This window comes from Pantherophis guttatus, chromosome 1, assembly GCF_059756535.1.
Source record: "Pantherophis guttatus breed Tessera chromosome 1, ASM5975653v1, whole genome shotgun sequence".
Taxonomy (NCBI): domain Eukaryota; kingdom Metazoa; phylum Chordata; class Lepidosauria; order Squamata; family Colubridae; genus Pantherophis; species Pantherophis guttatus.
The window spans coordinates 15,183,172-15,199,529 of NC_142063.1; the positions used below are offsets into that span (position 1 = coordinate 15,183,172).

General features: G+C 44.1%; 1 protein-coding gene across 1 annotated transcript; it reads left to right on the forward strand.

Moving 5' to 3' along the window:
- Positions 1 to 1,600: 1,600 nt before the first annotated feature.
- LOC117668583 (serine protease 57-like) lies at positions 1,601 to 16,139 on the forward strand. Its single transcript, XM_034422581.3, has 5 exons — positions 1,601 to 1,717; positions 4,056 to 4,227; positions 7,296 to 7,440; positions 12,512 to 12,772; positions 14,437 to 16,139. The coding sequence occupies exons 1-5, from the start codon at positions 1,654 to 1,656 to the stop codon at positions 14,587 to 14,589; spliced, it is 795 nt and encodes a 264-aa protein (XP_034278472.2). The 5' UTR covers positions 1,601 to 1,653; the 3' UTR covers positions 14,590 to 16,139.
- The last annotated feature ends 219 nt before the right edge of the window (positions 16,140 to 16,358 follow it).

The window sequence follows — 16,358 nt, forward strand, 5'->3', positions numbered from 1 at the left end:
GAACAGGTTGCTCACTTTTCATCTAAGGTTATCAGATATCTGAACAGGCAAAGGAGGACATGGACAACTGGAAAGGAGGACATATGAGGGGAAGGAGAACACCCTCAATGTTTTATTTTCTTGGCATTGTCAACAAATACTGCAGTGGAAAAACTGCAAAAAAAACCCAAAAAAGGATACTTGGGTCGACCTGTATTCAGGCAGTCCTCAAGTTACGACCATAATGAAGCCTGAAGTACTATGAAATTCGGGAGGGAAAATGCAGCACCAGAGTAAGAGACTAACAGAGTTGGAAGGGATCTTGGAGGTCATCTAATCCAACCTACTCCTCAGGCAGGAAACCCTATACCATTTCAAACAAATGGTTGTCCAATCTTTTCTTAAAATCCTTCCAATGTTGGAGCACTCACAACTTCTGGAGGCAAGTTGTTCCACTGAATAATTGTTCTCACTGTGAGGAAATTTCTCTTCAGTTCTAGGTTGGATCTCTCCTTGATTAGTTTCCATCCATTGCTTCTTATCCTGCCCTCAGGTGTTTTGGAGAATAGCTTGACCCCTTCTTATTTGTGACAGTCCCTCAAATATTAGAACACAGCTATCATGTCACCTCCTAGTCCTTCTTTTCATTAAAGTAGACACATATCCAATTCCTGAGACCGTTCCTCATATGTTTTAGCCTCCGGTCTTGTAATGTTATCTTTATTGTTCTTCTCTGCACTCTTTCTAGGGTCTCTGCATCTTTTTTATATTGTGGCAACCAAAACTGGATGCAATATTCATCCAATACTGAGAGAACTAGACCTGCCTTAGTTTCTCATGTGGCAAATCTTGGTCAATAGGATGCTTGAGCAAGTTTGGACAGCATCTCAGATGTCCTTCCAATGCAGCCGAAATGACTCATCCTATTTTTATTTATTTTTTTGCTTTAATTTATATGCCGCCCTTCTCCGGAGACTCAGGGCGGCTTATAATGCATTAAGCAATAGCCTTCATCCTTTTGTATATTTATACAAAGTCAGCTTATTGCCCCCACAATCCGGGTCCTCATTTTACCTACCTTTGAAAGGATGGAAGGCTGAGCCAACCTTGAGCCTGGTGAGATTTGAACTTGCAGTAATTGCAAGCAGCAGATGTTAATAACAGTGTGCTTTAGTCCACTGTACTACAGGCTCTTTGTTTTGAAAAAAGTCTATAGATTTTGAAAAAGTCTAAGAGTCTTTCCGATATCGTAAGACCAGTTGGCTAAATTCTTACGTCTGCCACATGGCTATCAAGATCAAAGTCCTTGCGTCATGGATGCAGAAGTAGAGGTGGCTTATCTACCCCGATCCTTCCTTGATCAAAATTGTAAACCCAGCATAGGGGTAGTTGCTTCTTCCTCTTTACCCCAAGCCTTTTAGGGAAGGGGTTACCCAAAGAAACCACACCGGCTAACTGCTTGAGTAACTCTATTGGGCAGTTGAAACAGACCCAGGCAGGTTACCAACCACCCATCGCATGACATACTCAAGCCCCCCTCCACGGATTTGCTGCTATAAGCGTGTTCCAAAAATTGAAGGCGGCTTCCTTTATTTCATTTCTTCATTGGGCAACAGGCCACTTCTTTAAGGCTGAAGAGGTCTGCAGATTTTTTTTTTCTCCAGATCTCAAAAGATGGGGAGAGCAGGTTTACAGCTCCTGAGGACCTGGCTGGTACTTTGGGTCCTCCTCCAGGCAGGTAAAGCTAACATTTCTTTTCATTAGATTCAGAATATCATTTATTTTATTTTATTTGTATCCCGTCTTTATTCTTATAACAAATATCTCCAGGCAATGAACATATCCGATATACCTTCCTCCTCCTATTTTTCCTCACAACAACCCTGTGAGGTGGGTTTGGGCTGAGAGAGAAGACTTGGCCCAAAGTCACCCAGCTAGCTTTCATGACTAGGGCAGGACTTGAACTCAAGGTCTCCTGCTTTCTTGCCTTAACCAAACTGTTTTATGTTATCTGAGTTTTATTGCTAACATTTCATTTTTTAAAAAATGAAATGTTAGCAAAGAACCTGATAGGTCCTTTCATGGGGTTGGCTGGGAAATTTTGTAAGTTGAAATCCACATATCTTAAACTGGTCTAGTTGAGACACACTGACATAGAAGATTCAGCTTTAGTAATACATTTAAAAAAACAATTTAAGTTTCACCACAAATCACAAATTTGATTGTGAGGAAGCAACCTGATGCCATTGCTTAAAAAACTAATCTTAGATTGCCCAAATAGATGGGTTGTAAACATTTTGATTGTGAGGAGACATCCATTCTGTTCTATGCCAAAATATTGAGGGCTTATCTGGAGCATTTTGTACAGGTGGTCCTCAACTTACAACAATTCGTTTAGTGACCATTTAAAATTACAAAGGCATTGAAAAAAAGTGACTTGTCACCAGTTTTAACTCATACAATCGTTGTAGCATCCCCATGGTCAAGGGATCAAAATTCAGGCGCTTGGCAACTGGCATGTATCTATGACAGTTGCACCATCCTGGGGTCATGTGATCCTCATTTGTGACCTTCCCAGATGGCTTCCAACAAGCAAAGTCAATGGGGGGAGCCAGATTCGCTTAACGACCACACAATTCACTTAACAACTGCAGTGATTTGCTATATCAACTATACATTTGAGTCAGCACAATCCTTATTCAAAGTCAATTGTCACCAGAGCCCTGGTGGCGCAGCAGATTAAAGCACTGTTATTAACATCATCTGCCTGCAATTTCTGTTGGTTCGAATCTCTCCAAGGCTCAAGGTTGACTCAGCCTTCCATCCTTTCTAACGTAGGTAAATTGAGGACCCAGTTTGTGGGGGCAATAAGCTGACTTTGTATAAATATACAAAAGTATGAAGGCTATTGCTTAACGCATTGTAAGCCGCCCTGAGTCTCCGAGAAGGGCGGCATATAAATCAAATTTAAAAAAAAATAGATGATTGAAATAGCAAATTTGGGGCAATGTTTTGTTTTTTAATATATGGTTATCATAGTCTTCCTGACAAAGGGGGAGAGATACTTGGAGGCTGCTGGTAAGGAATGGCCCCAAAAAATCAAGATGGCGCCTACAATGGTACAATGGAAGCTCCGCCTGGTTTTTATGGGTGATGCAGCCACCTTCTTGACTTTTTTGCTGTACTCTGCAGATGCATCTGGATAGTTGTTGAATTTCTGCTAGCTTTGAATGTTTATGCTAGGGGTATTCAGGATGGGTGTGGGTGGGTGTATGTGTGTGAAAAATCAAGAAGATTTTTCTTGAAAAACTGGAAGGCTTTGACTGTGCAGTCATGGCTACCATTGTGACTTCACACACACACACACACACACACACAGAGTGTGTGTGTGCGATCACTGAGGAAAAAAGCCACCAATCCTAGACAGGACATTTATTTTCCTTTTTACAACCCTTTAATCCCTTTATTTGGGATGGGATCGGATCAGTTGAATGGAGCTGAGCATTTACTGGCCGGATTCCCTTCCTGGCACCTACATCAAGTTCACAGCAGATATTTTCTCTTTGGGCCCTGATAGAGAAACATCTGTCGCTGCCTAGGATTGACCTCTCAACATTCCTCGTGGGAAGTGAGCATCTTCACCTCTAGGCCACCATGCCACTCAGACAGGACACAGAAATAATCTTTGTATAATGAAGCAGTATTTCTAATCTTGGGACATTCAGGTCATAACAATGTAGACTACATATGGCAATAGCAATAGCATTTAGACTTATATACCGCTTCATAGTGCTTTATAGCCCTCTCTAAGCGGTTTACAGAGTCAGCATATTGCCCCCAACAATCTGGGTCCTCGTTTTACCGACCTAAAGGATAGAAATCTTGAGCTGGTGAGACACAAACTGCCGAACTGCTGACAGTCGGCAGAATTAGCCTACAATACTGCATTCTAACCACTGTGCCACCACGGCTGTAGACAGGACGTAATTTTTTTTTCCTTTTTACAATTCTTTAATCCCTTTATTTGGGGACTAAGTAGCTTAATCCTTAGTCAATCATTGTGCTTCTTTGTGCAGGTTTTTGTTTTGCTGCTGGGATCCGGAGAACGGGGGTCATTGGAGGCAAGGAAGTGAGACCCCATTCTCGGCCCTTTATGGCCTCCATCCAACATGAGAACAGACACATCTGCGGTGGGTTCTTGGTGAGACAGAGATGGGTGATGACAGCAGCTCATTGTCAGATTCCCAAGTAAGTAAGAACTTACCCCATTCCCCACTCTAGCACTGATGGTGTTACCTAGTTGGGTCATGAAACAGCTGCAGGCCAACAACCAAGCTGAGAGAGCACCAAGGATCCCACAGCTCAACCCTGAGCTACAAATATTGTCTTCTATTGATAAAGTGTTGGTTATCACCTTTAAAGCGCTCCATGGCATAGGACCTGGATACCTTCGAGACCATCTGTTGCCACCAACGACCTCCCACCGACCGGTGTGCTCCCACAGAGAAGGCCTCCTCAGGGTGCCATCGGCCAAGCAATGTAGACTGGTGGCCCCCAGGGGGAGGGCCTTCTCTGTGGGGGCACCTGCTCTCTGGAATCAGCTGCCCCCAGAGATACGAAGAATTCAAGACCTCGGTGCCTTCTGCCGTGCCCTGAAGACCTTCCTTTTTCAGCAAGCCGGGCTGGCTTAATGTTTTTTAAATGTTTTTAATATGTTTTGTTACTGTTTTTTAACTTTGGGGTCAAATTTATATATATCTTTTTAAATTTAGCCTGGTTTAGCTCTGCAGACTAAAGCATTGTAATTAATATCCAGCTGTCTGCAATTACCACCAGTTCAAATCTCCCCAGGCTCAAGGTCGACTCAGCCTTCCATCCTTTCTAAGGTAGGTAAATTGAGGGCCCAGTTTGTGGGGGCAATAAGCTGACTTTGTATAAAATATACAAAAGTATGAAGGCTATTGCTTAACGCATTGTAAGCCGCCCTGAGTCTCCGGAGAAGGGTGGCATATAAATCAAATTTTTTTAAAAAATTGTTTTTAATGTTTGTATTTATGTTTTTTACTTTGGCTGTGCACCGCCCTGAGTCCTTCGGGAGAAGGGTGGTCTATAAATTTGATAATAAATAAATAAATAAGTAACAGCCAGTGTGATGTGTTGCAACTAGATGACAAACAGATCAAATTATTCCCTCTCAAGGGAATTGTTCTCCAGGAAGCCTGCACACAAAGTCAGCTGGATTTGGGGTTCTAATTTGTACCAGATAGCTTGAGAGCATCTAGAACAGTGGTGGGTTGCTCCTGGTTCGCACCGGTTCACAAGAACCAGTAGTAAAAATTTGTAGTAGTTTGGAGAACTGGAAATAACATTGGCTGGCCATGCCCCGAACCAGTCCCCAGCTCGGTCGCCGCTCGCTTACCCTGCCCACCTCATCAGAGGCTTTTTTTTTTTTCCTTTTAAAAGCATTTTTTCTACAACCTCTTCGGCCGAAAAAATGTTTTTAAAAGTAAAAAAAAAAAAAAAGCCTCTGATGATCGTGCGGCTCAGCTGGGATCGTCACAGGCTTTTAAAAGCATTTTTTCTACAACCTTTTTCAGCCAAAGAGGTTGTAGGGGGAAAAAAAAGTCTTTTAAAGCCTCTGACGATCCCAGCTGAGTTGCCTGATCGTCAGAGGCTTTTAAAAGCATTTTTTCCTGCAACCTCTTAAAGTTGTAGAAAAAAATCCTTTTAAAAGTAAAAAAAAATAAAATAAAATTGGCCATGCCCACCCAGTCACATTACCCCGCCGCCAAGCCACGCCCACAAAATAAGCCACGCCCACAGAACCGGTAGTAAAAAAAATTAGAACCCACCCCTGATCTAGAATAATAGCTGAGGAATTCTGGGGATTGAAATCTACACATCTAAAAGTGTTCAAAGTTGAGAAACACTTCTAAATCTTTTTCTGCATTTGTACAATGTTGCTCATGTGATGGGTTTGCCTAAATGTTTGCATAACTTAATACAATGACTGAGGTACAGACTGATGGCGGCAGCAAAGGGATGCTTCTTTGATTAATGTTTTTAGTAAGGAAGAGTTTCTTTCTTTGTTCTTGACGAAACAAAGAAAGCTATGTATAGCCTGATAAGAGAACTGGTTCAAACTTGCCAAGGACAAAGATTCTCTTTTATTATACATAGACTTAGAACATAGAATAGTGGGGACCTTGGAGATCTTCTAGACTAACCCTCTGTTTAAGACGGAGATCCTATACCATTCTGGAAAAATGGCTGTCCAATCTCTTCTTGAAAACCTCCAGTGATGGAGCATTCACAACTTCTAGAGGCAAGACATTCCTCTGATTTTTTTTTTTAATTTTGATTTATATGCCGCCCTTCTCCGGAGACTCAGGGCGGCTTACAATGCGTTAAGCAATAGCCTTCATACTTTTGTATATTTTATACAAAGTCAGCTTATTGCCCCCACAAACCAGGTCCTCATTTTACGTACCTTAGAAAGGATGGAAGGCTGAGGCAACCTTGAGCCTGGTGAGAATTGAACTCGCAATAATTGCAGGCAGCTGGATGCTAAATACTACCTTTAACAGTAGCATTAGTCTGCTGCGCCACTCAGGCTCTTAGTTGTTTTCACTGATTAGTTGTTCTCACTGTCAGGAAGTTTTTCCTTAGTTCTACAGTAGTTCTTCCTTTAATGATCTTTAACTTGCAAAAGTTTAATTTGCAAAACTCATTATAATATGAAAAACGTAAACATGTAGAGGAGCATTAACAATCAAACAATCATTAAAACCAGTGTATGCATATATACAAGTAAGCCTCGTCTTACAACAATTTGTTTAGTGACCGTTCAAAGTTACAGCGGCAGTGAAAAACGTGACTTATGACCATTTTTCACAGTTACGACCTTTGCAGCATCCTCAAGATCATGTGATCAAAATTCAGACGCTCGGCAACTGTCTCATATTTATGACCATTGCTGTGTCCCAAGATCATGTCATCCCCTTTTGCGACCTTCTCACAAGCAAAGTCAATGGGGAAGCCAGATTCATTTAACATAAGTTACTAACTTATCAGCTGCAGTGATTCACTCGACAACTGTAGCAAGAAAGGTCGTAAAATGGGGCAAAACTCACGTAACAAATGCCTCACTTAATAAGAGAAATTCTGGGCTCAATTGTCATAATTCAAGGACTACCTGCGTTGCCGTATTTCCTGAAAGCTAAGTTTCTCCTGAAGAAAGGTTATGTGTCTTTTTCTAGTGGAAATTGTCTTATGCAATATTGCCACTTCTAACTTTTCCCGATTTATCCTGGCAGGCAGTCCGCACAGTTTCGTGTCATCCTCGGCGCCCATTCGCTCAAGACTCAGGAGGCCTCTCAGCAAATCTTTGGAATCCAGAACTCCATTGCTCACCCGCTGTTCAGTGCTGTGACAGTGAAAAATGACATCCGCTTACTCAAAGTAAGTGTGGGGAGAGAAGCGGGCATCCCTCTGTCTATACAATGGGGGAAGAAGAATAGCATTATATTATTTTGCCACCTCATGTTGCAAAGGAACATGTTTTCTGATAAAGGTCTCAGTTAAAGGATATTCATCTTTTGTGCAAGATCCTAAAGCCCGGCCTCCCTCCTCCCTCCCTCCCTCCCTTCCTTGGTGGAAGGAAGAGCTGTGGTGGTGCAGGGGTTAGAATGCAGTATTGCAAGATAATTCTGCCAGCTGCCAGCAGTTCAGTCCTGCCCGGCCCAAGGTTGACTCAGCCTTCCATTCTTCCGAGGTCAGTAAAATGAGGACCCAGACTGTTGGGGACAATAGGCTGACTCTGTAAAACCGCTTAGAGAGGGCTGTAAAAGCATTGTAAAACAGTATATATGTGCTATTGCTATTGCTATTGCTTGCTTGCTTGCTTGCTTTCTTCCTCCCTCCCTCCCTCCCTCCTTTCTTTCTTTCCTCTTCCCTTCCCTCCCCTCCCCTCCCTTTCCTTTCCTTTCCCTCCCCTCCCCTCCCCTCCCTTTCTTTTCTTTTCTTTTCCTTTCCTTTCCTTTCCCTTCCCTTCCCTCCCCTCCCCTCCCTTTCCTTTCCTTTCCTTTCCTTTCCCTCCCCTCCCCTCCCCTTCCTTTCCTTTCCTTTCCCTCCCCTCCCCTCCCCTCCCTTTCCTTTCCCTCCCCTCCCCTCCCTTTCCCTTCCTTTCCTTTCCTTTCCCTCCCCTCCCCTCCCCTTCCTTTCCTTTCCTTTCCTTTCCCTCCCCTCCCCTTCCCTCCGCTCCCCTCCCCTTCCTTTCCTTTCCTTTCCTTTCCTTCCCCTCCCCTCCCCTCCCCTCCCCTCCCGTTCCTTTCCTTTCCTTTCCCTCCCCTCCCCTCCCCTCCCTTTCCTTTCCCTCCCCTCCCTTTCCTTTCCTTTCCCTCCCCTCCCCTTTCTTTCCTTTCCTTTCCTTTCTTTTCCCTCCCCTCCCCTCCCCTCCCCTCCCTTTCCTTTCCCTCCCCTCCCCTCCCTTTCCTTTCCTTTCCCTCCCCTCCCCTTCCTTTCCTTTCCTTTCCTTTCCTTTCCTTTCCTTTCCTTTTCTTGCCTCCTGTTTTAAATTTAGGGAGGGTTTTGCACAACCTATTCAGCCAGATTAGTTACAAATCTTGCTTTTCATCTGCAAAAGTGATGCTTTTAAAAAGGTTTAACCAAATGGTTGAGAAACAATGACTTACGCCGAAGGCCATTTGCACTAATAAAAAAAAGTTCTCTTTTGCTGAACTGTTATTCACTGCTGCAAAATAAAGTAAGATTCCAGTTACTTAATGGAGTCAGAATAAATGGCAAATTTTAAAAAGCATCAAAGAAGCGACCTTGAACCAAATCAGCCAACTAATCTATCTACGTTCTGTTGTCTTCTAAGCTTGATTGGGAAAAATTCTTCAGATTTCAGACAACCGGGGACTGAAATTCTAGTTGTTGATCAATGCAAGATATATTTTCTGTCTGTCAATTTCCAAACCCTCACAACACCATTCTTAACACACTATCATGACCCCAAATAATTAATCAATACCGGGGGTCTGTTTTCCATTGTTCTGTGTATTCAATATTAAACACTAGGTGGCGATCCTGACTTCCGCAAGGAAGAAATGATTGGAGGCAAAATGTGTGATACAGTTAAGTTCCAGCAGGGTGGAAATGGCTAATGGCTTCACAGATCAGGACACGTCAGATGGCCAACATCTGGATGGTGTGGCACGACATTCGGTTGTTTTGAACAGCTTCTGAAAATGCTCCTCCTCAACATTTCTCTCTGGACCTCCCAATCCTTTTGGATCACTTTGCATGAACAAACCGCTGGCCATAAAATACTGCAAATAAAACTTATGTAACTTTGCGGGAAAAGAATCTTTAAAGAATAATGCAGAAAACTGTGCTCCGATGGTTTAGGGCAGTGATGGCTAACCTTTTCCGGACCGAGTGCCCAAGCGCGCGCGCACGCACGAGAATGCAAAAGCGCGCCCGAACCCCCAAAATGCAATGCACATGTGGGCCCTGTGCATGTGCCCCGCCCCCACACATGTACATTATTATTATTATTATTATTATTATTATTATTATTATTATTATTATTATTATTATTATTATTTTTATTTCTATACCGCCCTTCTCCCGAAGGACTCAGGGCGGTGTACAGCCTATTTAAAAACACAGACAAAACAACAATGTAAAATTTAAAATAATTAAATAAATTGGCTCAGATTTAAAACCCCCAAAAATTTAAACACCCCAATTTAAAACTATTGTGTTGATAGTCCGGCCTGGTGGAACAACAGGGTCTTCAGTGCGCAGCGAAACACCCGGAGGTCGGAGATCTTACGAATTTCCGGGGGCAGTTCGTTCCACAGGGCTGGGGCTCCCACAGAGAAGGCCCTCCTCCTGGGGTATCCCACATGCGTGCGTGCCCCCCCCACATACCCCACGCCCCCTCCACATGCTCAGTAGAGACCCGATGACCAGCTGACTGGTGGGAGGCATGTGCGCATGCGTGACAAAACTGAACTGGAGCGATGGTTTGCATGCCCACAGAGACAGTGCTGCGTGCCACCTGTGACATGCATGCCATAGGTTTCCCATCACGGGTTTAGGGTCTACTAAAGCAACTTGGTGAGGAAGGCGTTTGAATCGGTGGGACTACATAGATGAATCCATACAGGTAGTCCTCGACTTACAACCATTCATTTGGTGACCCTTCAAAATTACAACAGCCCTGAAAAAAGTGACTTTGACAAGGTTTTCATACTTATGACAGGTGCAGCATCCCCATGATCACATGATCAAAATTGGGGCACTTGGCAACTGACAGTTGCATTGTCCCAGGATCACGTGATCCCCTTTTGCGACCTCCTGAACGGGGAAGCCAGATTCACTTAATAACCATGTTACTAACTTAACAACTGGAGTGACTCACCTAACAATTGTGACAAGAAAGGTTCTAAAATAGAGCAAAACTCACTTAAACACCGGTCTTGCCTAGCAACAGAAATGTTGGGCTCAGTTGTGGCTGTAAGTCGAGGACTACCTGTATGACTTAGGATCTTTGGACCATACCTATGGACACACCTGTCAGGATTCCAGGTAACACCTCCAGCAAAAGAAGATTCCGAGGCCAGAAGTTCCTCAAAGTTCCATTTTATTAGAAATGTCATATTGGCACATCTGGGAAAACCCGAATCTGAAAGTTTCCAGGTTTTCCCCACCCTAAAGAAAGTCCAAGTCCCTGCCCCAGCACCCACATGTCCATCACATGGTCCAATCAATGCACCGTCCCAACTGGGAGGCATCTCAGTCATACCACTCCAGGTGCAGGGCAAGATGTCCTTGACTCTCAAAGAAAAGAATGTTATTATGGCTAGATATCTCTCCAACTCCATACAATCCCCCTTCCCGGTTTCCCACAGCACTAAATGTGGCAGCCGTGAAGATCCAAAGTAAAAGATGGCTTCCAGGGTTGACAACACATGGACATGGGATTAAAAAAAGGCCAGATGGTGGCACCTACAGGTAAAACTAGGCTGGACTTCATTCACACAATAGTGGTCCCCATCTTGATATTTTGACATGCCTCCTATGCACAAGGCTGAATAACAGAGTTAGAAGGGACCTTGGAGGTCTTCTAGCCCAACCCCCTACTCAAGCAGGAATCTCTATACCCGTGATGGTGAACCTATGGCACGCCTGCCACAGGTGGCACGTGGGGCCATATCTGTGGGCATGCAAGCATTGCCCTAGTACAGCTCCACATGCTGACCAGCTAATTTTCTGGCCTTCTGGGCCCACCGTTTCCAGCCTCTGGAGGGCCTCCGGGGGGCAGGGGAAGGCCGTTTTTGCCCTCCCCAGGCTCCAAGAAAGCCTCTGGAGCCTGGGGAGGGCAAAAAACAGGTCTACTGGGCCCACCGTGCCATCGCGTGCCAAAAGCGGGGGAGCACGGGGTGGGGCGCGTTGAATTATGGGTGTGGGCACAGGTGCACACTACCTCCCCCACTCCCCCCGCTTTTGGCACGCGATGGCAAAAAGGTTAGCCATCACTACTCTATACCATTTTGGCAGTCGCTTGCTCTCCAAGCTTGTTTCAATTTATGTTCTGAATATTTCGTTACCAGACTAGGTAACATCATCAACAGGATTTTCTTGTCCTATTCCTCTTTAGCTTATAAATAAGAGCAAACCACTGCCAAAATCTAAAACCTGAGTTACAAGTATTTTTTTTTTATTATTTCAACTCTGTACCATATTAGACAAATGGTCGTCCAATCTCTTCTTGCAAACCTCCAGCACTGGAGCATCCCCAATTCCTGGAGGCAAGTCGTTCCACTGATTAATTGTTCTCACTGACTGGAAATTCCTTTTAATTCTAGGTTGCTTCTTTTCAGGGGTGAAATGTAAAATTTGTTACTACCGGTTCGGTGTGCGTAGCCAACTTTTTTTTTTTTAAGCATTTTTTCTACAACCTTAAGAGGTTGCAGAAAAAAATGCTTTTAAAAGCCTCTGACGATCAGGCAACTCAGCTGGGATCGCCAGAGGCTTTTAAAGGCTTTTTTTTTTCTACAGCCTCTTCGGCCGAAGAGGTTGTAGAAAAAATGCTTTTAAAAGCCTCTGACGATCCCAACTGAGCCGCGCGATCATCAGAGGCTTTTTTTTACTTTTAAAAGCATTTTTTTGGCCAAAGAGGTTGTAGAAAAAAATGCTTTTAAAAATAAAAAAAAAGCCTCTGATGATCACGCGGCTCAGTTGGGCATGGGGGGTGTGTGTGCAGGGATTTTTGCTACTGGTTCTCCAAACCATCTGCCACCATCGCTACCAGATCGGGCGATCCAGTCTGAACCAGGAGCATTTCACCCCTGCTTCTCTCCTTGATTAGTTTCCATCTGTTGCTTCCTGTCCTGCCTTCAGGTGCTTTGGAGAACAGGTTGACCCCCCTCCTCTTCGTGACTCATGCTTTGCATGAATCATTGCTGAAAATGCAACCCTGGCCTTAGCAGCTCATCTCTTCTTTTCTCTCTGTCTGCAGTTGAACAGATCCGCCATTTTCAACAAGAATGTCCGGAAGATCAAATTACCTCATGCCAACACCGATCTTTGCCCTGGACTCACGTGCCGTATTATTGGCTGGGGAGACATCTCAAATTATGCGACCATCCCCACCGAACTCATGGAGGCCAACATAACCATCGTGGACAGGAAGGCTTGCAACGCATCGTGGCAAGGACACGTCACCAAGAGCATGGTCTGCGCAGCCAGCACCAGTGCCATCCTGCGTGGTTTCTGCTCGGTGAGCCTGGAGTGGCTTTTTCAAAATAGAAACTCAGCATGCTAAGGAGTTTTTTTTAATGCCATGTTTCGTCGGAGACTGAACACTGCAAGGGTGAAATTGTGAAGATGAGCCAGTGCTTGACAAAACCTGTCATCCATCAGCCCATTAGACAAAAGTTGATGGATTTAAACCAGGAGTGTCAAACCAGGGGTGAAATCCAAAAACCAGTTTTGTGGGTGTGGCTTGGTGGGCATGGCAGGGGAAGGATACTGTAAAATCTCCATTCCACCCCACTCCAGGGGAAGGATACTGTAAAATCTCCATTCCTTCCCCTCCTGGGGGAAGGATATTGCAAAATCTCCATTCCCACCCCACTCTGGGGCCAGCCAGAGGTGGTATTTGCCGCTTCTCCAAACTACTCAAAATTTCCCCTACCGGTTCTCCAGAACCTGTTAGAACCTGCTGGATTTCACCCCTGTGCCAAACTCAAGGCCTGTGGGTCACATTCAGCCTGCAGGATGTTTAGATCTGGCCCATGGGGCCACCCTGGAAACAGGGGACCAGCCCACGGTGCCTCTGCGTGTGGCCTTCCTGAGCTCCGTTTTTGCTGGCAGAGGGTTGCAGGAGGCTGTTGCAGGTGGAAATGGAGCTTGGGAACCCGTTTTCACTGGTAGAATGCTCAGGCCACCACAGGCATCCCTGACACGAATGACATCGAGCTGGCCACACCCACCCTGGCCACACCCACCCTGGCCACATCCCCCCAGCCCTCCTGAGGTCAAACACAACCCTGATGTGGCCCTCAATGAAATCGAGTTTAACACCCCTGATTTAAACTGATTAATGTCTTCTGGAACGCTGACAATTAATTCACTCAATTTATTAACCATCCCTATGCACAATGTACAACAAAGTATGAAAACAAACCAAAAATAATACAGGTAGTCCTCAACTTACGATCAGAATTGAGCCCAACATTTCTGTTGCTAAGCGAAACATTTGTTAAATGAGTTTTGCCCCACGTTACGACTTCGCTTGCCACAATTGTTAAGTGAAGCCCTGCAGAAGTTAAGTTAGTAGTACGGTTGTTCAGTGAATCTGGATTTCTCCATTGACTTTGCTTATCAGAAGGTCGCAAAAGGGGATCACATGACCCCGGGACACTGCAACCGTCATAAATAGGAGTCAGTTGTCAAGCGGCTGAATTTAAATCATGTGATCATGGGGACGTTGCAAAGGTCGTAAGTGTGAAAAACGGTCATGTCACTTTTTTCCAAGCCATTGTAACTTCGAACAGTCTCTAAATGAACTGTTGTAAGTCGAGAACTACCTGTATAAATATGATGAATGGATGGCCGGCTGGCTGGCTGGCTGGATGAATATAGGAAGAACTTCACAAGATCTAATCTACCCACATTGATCATTACCTCTCTACCATTTTTTTAAAAAATATTTTCACTTGATTCTATTGTCCTTGGATATTACCAAATCTACTATTATGGTTGGTCACACAGCCAGATGTGTAGACGGGATTTGACATTTCTGTCCTTATTAATATTATTATTTGATATTTAATGCCATGTTATTGCAAGGTGGGGGGAATGATGATGTTGCTTGAACCCATCTGCCCAAGGGCCATTACTGAGACCCTATACTTGACCTCTCTCTTCCCTCTTTTGTAGGGTGACTCAGGCGGCCCCTTAGTGTGCGGGAAAAAGGTTCATGGCATCGTCTCCTTCAATGGAAAGAGATGTGGCGATCGTTTTTTTCCGGATGTCTTCACCCGCATTGCCAACTACATCCCCTGGATCCGTTTTGTGCTGCAGACCTTTTGATTGGTGGTCATGGAAGGCTGCGGGGGGGGGGGGGGATGTTTCTCTAAAAATGCTGACCTGTTTGGTGGGAGAGGAGAAACAGTTTTTACTCAGTTTTGTCCAGGTCTACAACTCCCAAAATTTCCAAGCCATACACAGTCATATTGATGGGACTTTCTGGATGATGTACCGTATTTTCCCCGAAAATAAGACCCTGTCTTATATATTTTTTTAACCCTGAAATAAGCATTTGGCCTTATTTTTGGGGGAGTCTCATTATTTTGGGGTGCATGGAGCGAGACGGGGATCCTCTTGCCATCTTACCTGATTTACAGCTCTGTCTCCCTAACCCTAACCAGAGGAAATGGCTGCGCATGCATTTAAATATTTTTGGGGGAGGGCTTATTTGGGGGGGGAGGCAGTGGTGGGATTGAAATAATTTAACAACCGGTTCTCTGCCCTAATGACCAGCTGGGTAGGCATGGTTTGGTGGTCATGTGACTGTGTGGGCGTGGCCAACTCAACATCACGTCAATGGGCGCTTCGCCTTAGCTGTTACAATGTAATAAGGGTTAACCTGAGAGGCAGTTTCTGTAAGCAGGGCAATAATGATTAGGCTAGAAACAACACCAGAATGTTTCCTTCCTGCCTTCCTTACAGGATTAGCCCTGTAAAGTGGAAAAAAACAAAAGGAGATTTCTTCCAACAACTGGCTCTCTGAACTGCTTAGAAAGTTAACAACTGGTTCTCCCGAATAGGTGCGAACTGGCTGAATCCCACCACTGGGGGAAGGGCTTATTTTCGAAGAAACACGGTATTCATCACACATCTGGAAAAATAGAAGGTCGATGCTACACTGACAATTGGATAGATTTTTTTAAAGACCACTTCCATAGAATAATTAAATGTATTTTATCAAGGGCACAATATATTGTACATCTATAGAATGCTTTCTTCTTCTTCTTCTTCTTCTTCTTCTTCTTCTTCTTCTTCTTCTTCTTCTTCTTCTTCTTCTTCTTCTTCTTCTTCTTCTTCTTCTTCTTCTTCTTCTTCTCCTTCTCCTTCTCCTTCTCCTTCTCCTCCTCCTCCTCCTCCCTGGAGTGTACTACAAACAACTCACCCACTTACAATCAGTAATGAATCAGTTAGGAATCTTGGAACAATTGAGTAAAGTTCAAGTCCTTCCCTGCCTAATTCCTGGCCTGCTGACCTCATGCTTTCTCCATTCCAGCTGTAGAACTTGGAATTTTCCACCAAATCCTCCCACCTTGGAGTTGAGGGTGGGGAGCAGTCATCTTGCTATCGCAATCACCAAACAATTAAAAATCCTTGCAGATCTGGATCTGATTATCCCGACATCCAGCAGCTTTCACATCTCTTCCTGCATTACCACATCCCTTTTTCACAGGCCTTTCCCTCATGTCCTTGTATTCTCACTCTGTGGGATGGAGGGAAATCATGGCACAATTTCATGTCTTTGTGGGCGCATATTAACAAGGAATGTCTTCTTTTCATCTGAAAACCAAAATTCCCCAGAAACACAAAATAGGCTAAAAAAAAAAAAAATTAAATGACCTGATTTTCTAAGGAGTCTTCATTACATAATCAATGTGACAGTAATAAAGAAGTCAGCCTACACAAGAATTTTGCTACTTTTGACTTAATTTAAATGTACATTTCATTAAAAGTTATATTAAACACCCTTGGTATGATGATTTCTCATGCATTTATAACACTTCCTTCTGTGGTATTAAAAAAAATCAGTATTCAGAGGCAATTGGAACAGGCTG

Excerpts from the sequence above, each read along its gene's own strand:
- LOC117668583 (XM_034422581.3), top strand. The coding sequence starts at position 1,654 with ATGGGGAGAGCAGGTTTACAGCTCCTGAGGACCTGGCTGGTACTTTGG. Across the intron at positions 1,718-4,055 it reads TTGGGTCCTCCTCCAGGCAG|GTTTTTGTTTTGCTGCTGGG; the intron begins GTAAAGCTAACA and ends TTCTTTGTGCAG. Across the intron at positions 12,773-14,436 it reads TCCTGCGTGGTTTCTGCTCG|GGTGACTCAGGCGGCCCCTT; the intron begins GTGAGCCTGGAG and ends CCTCTTTTGTAG.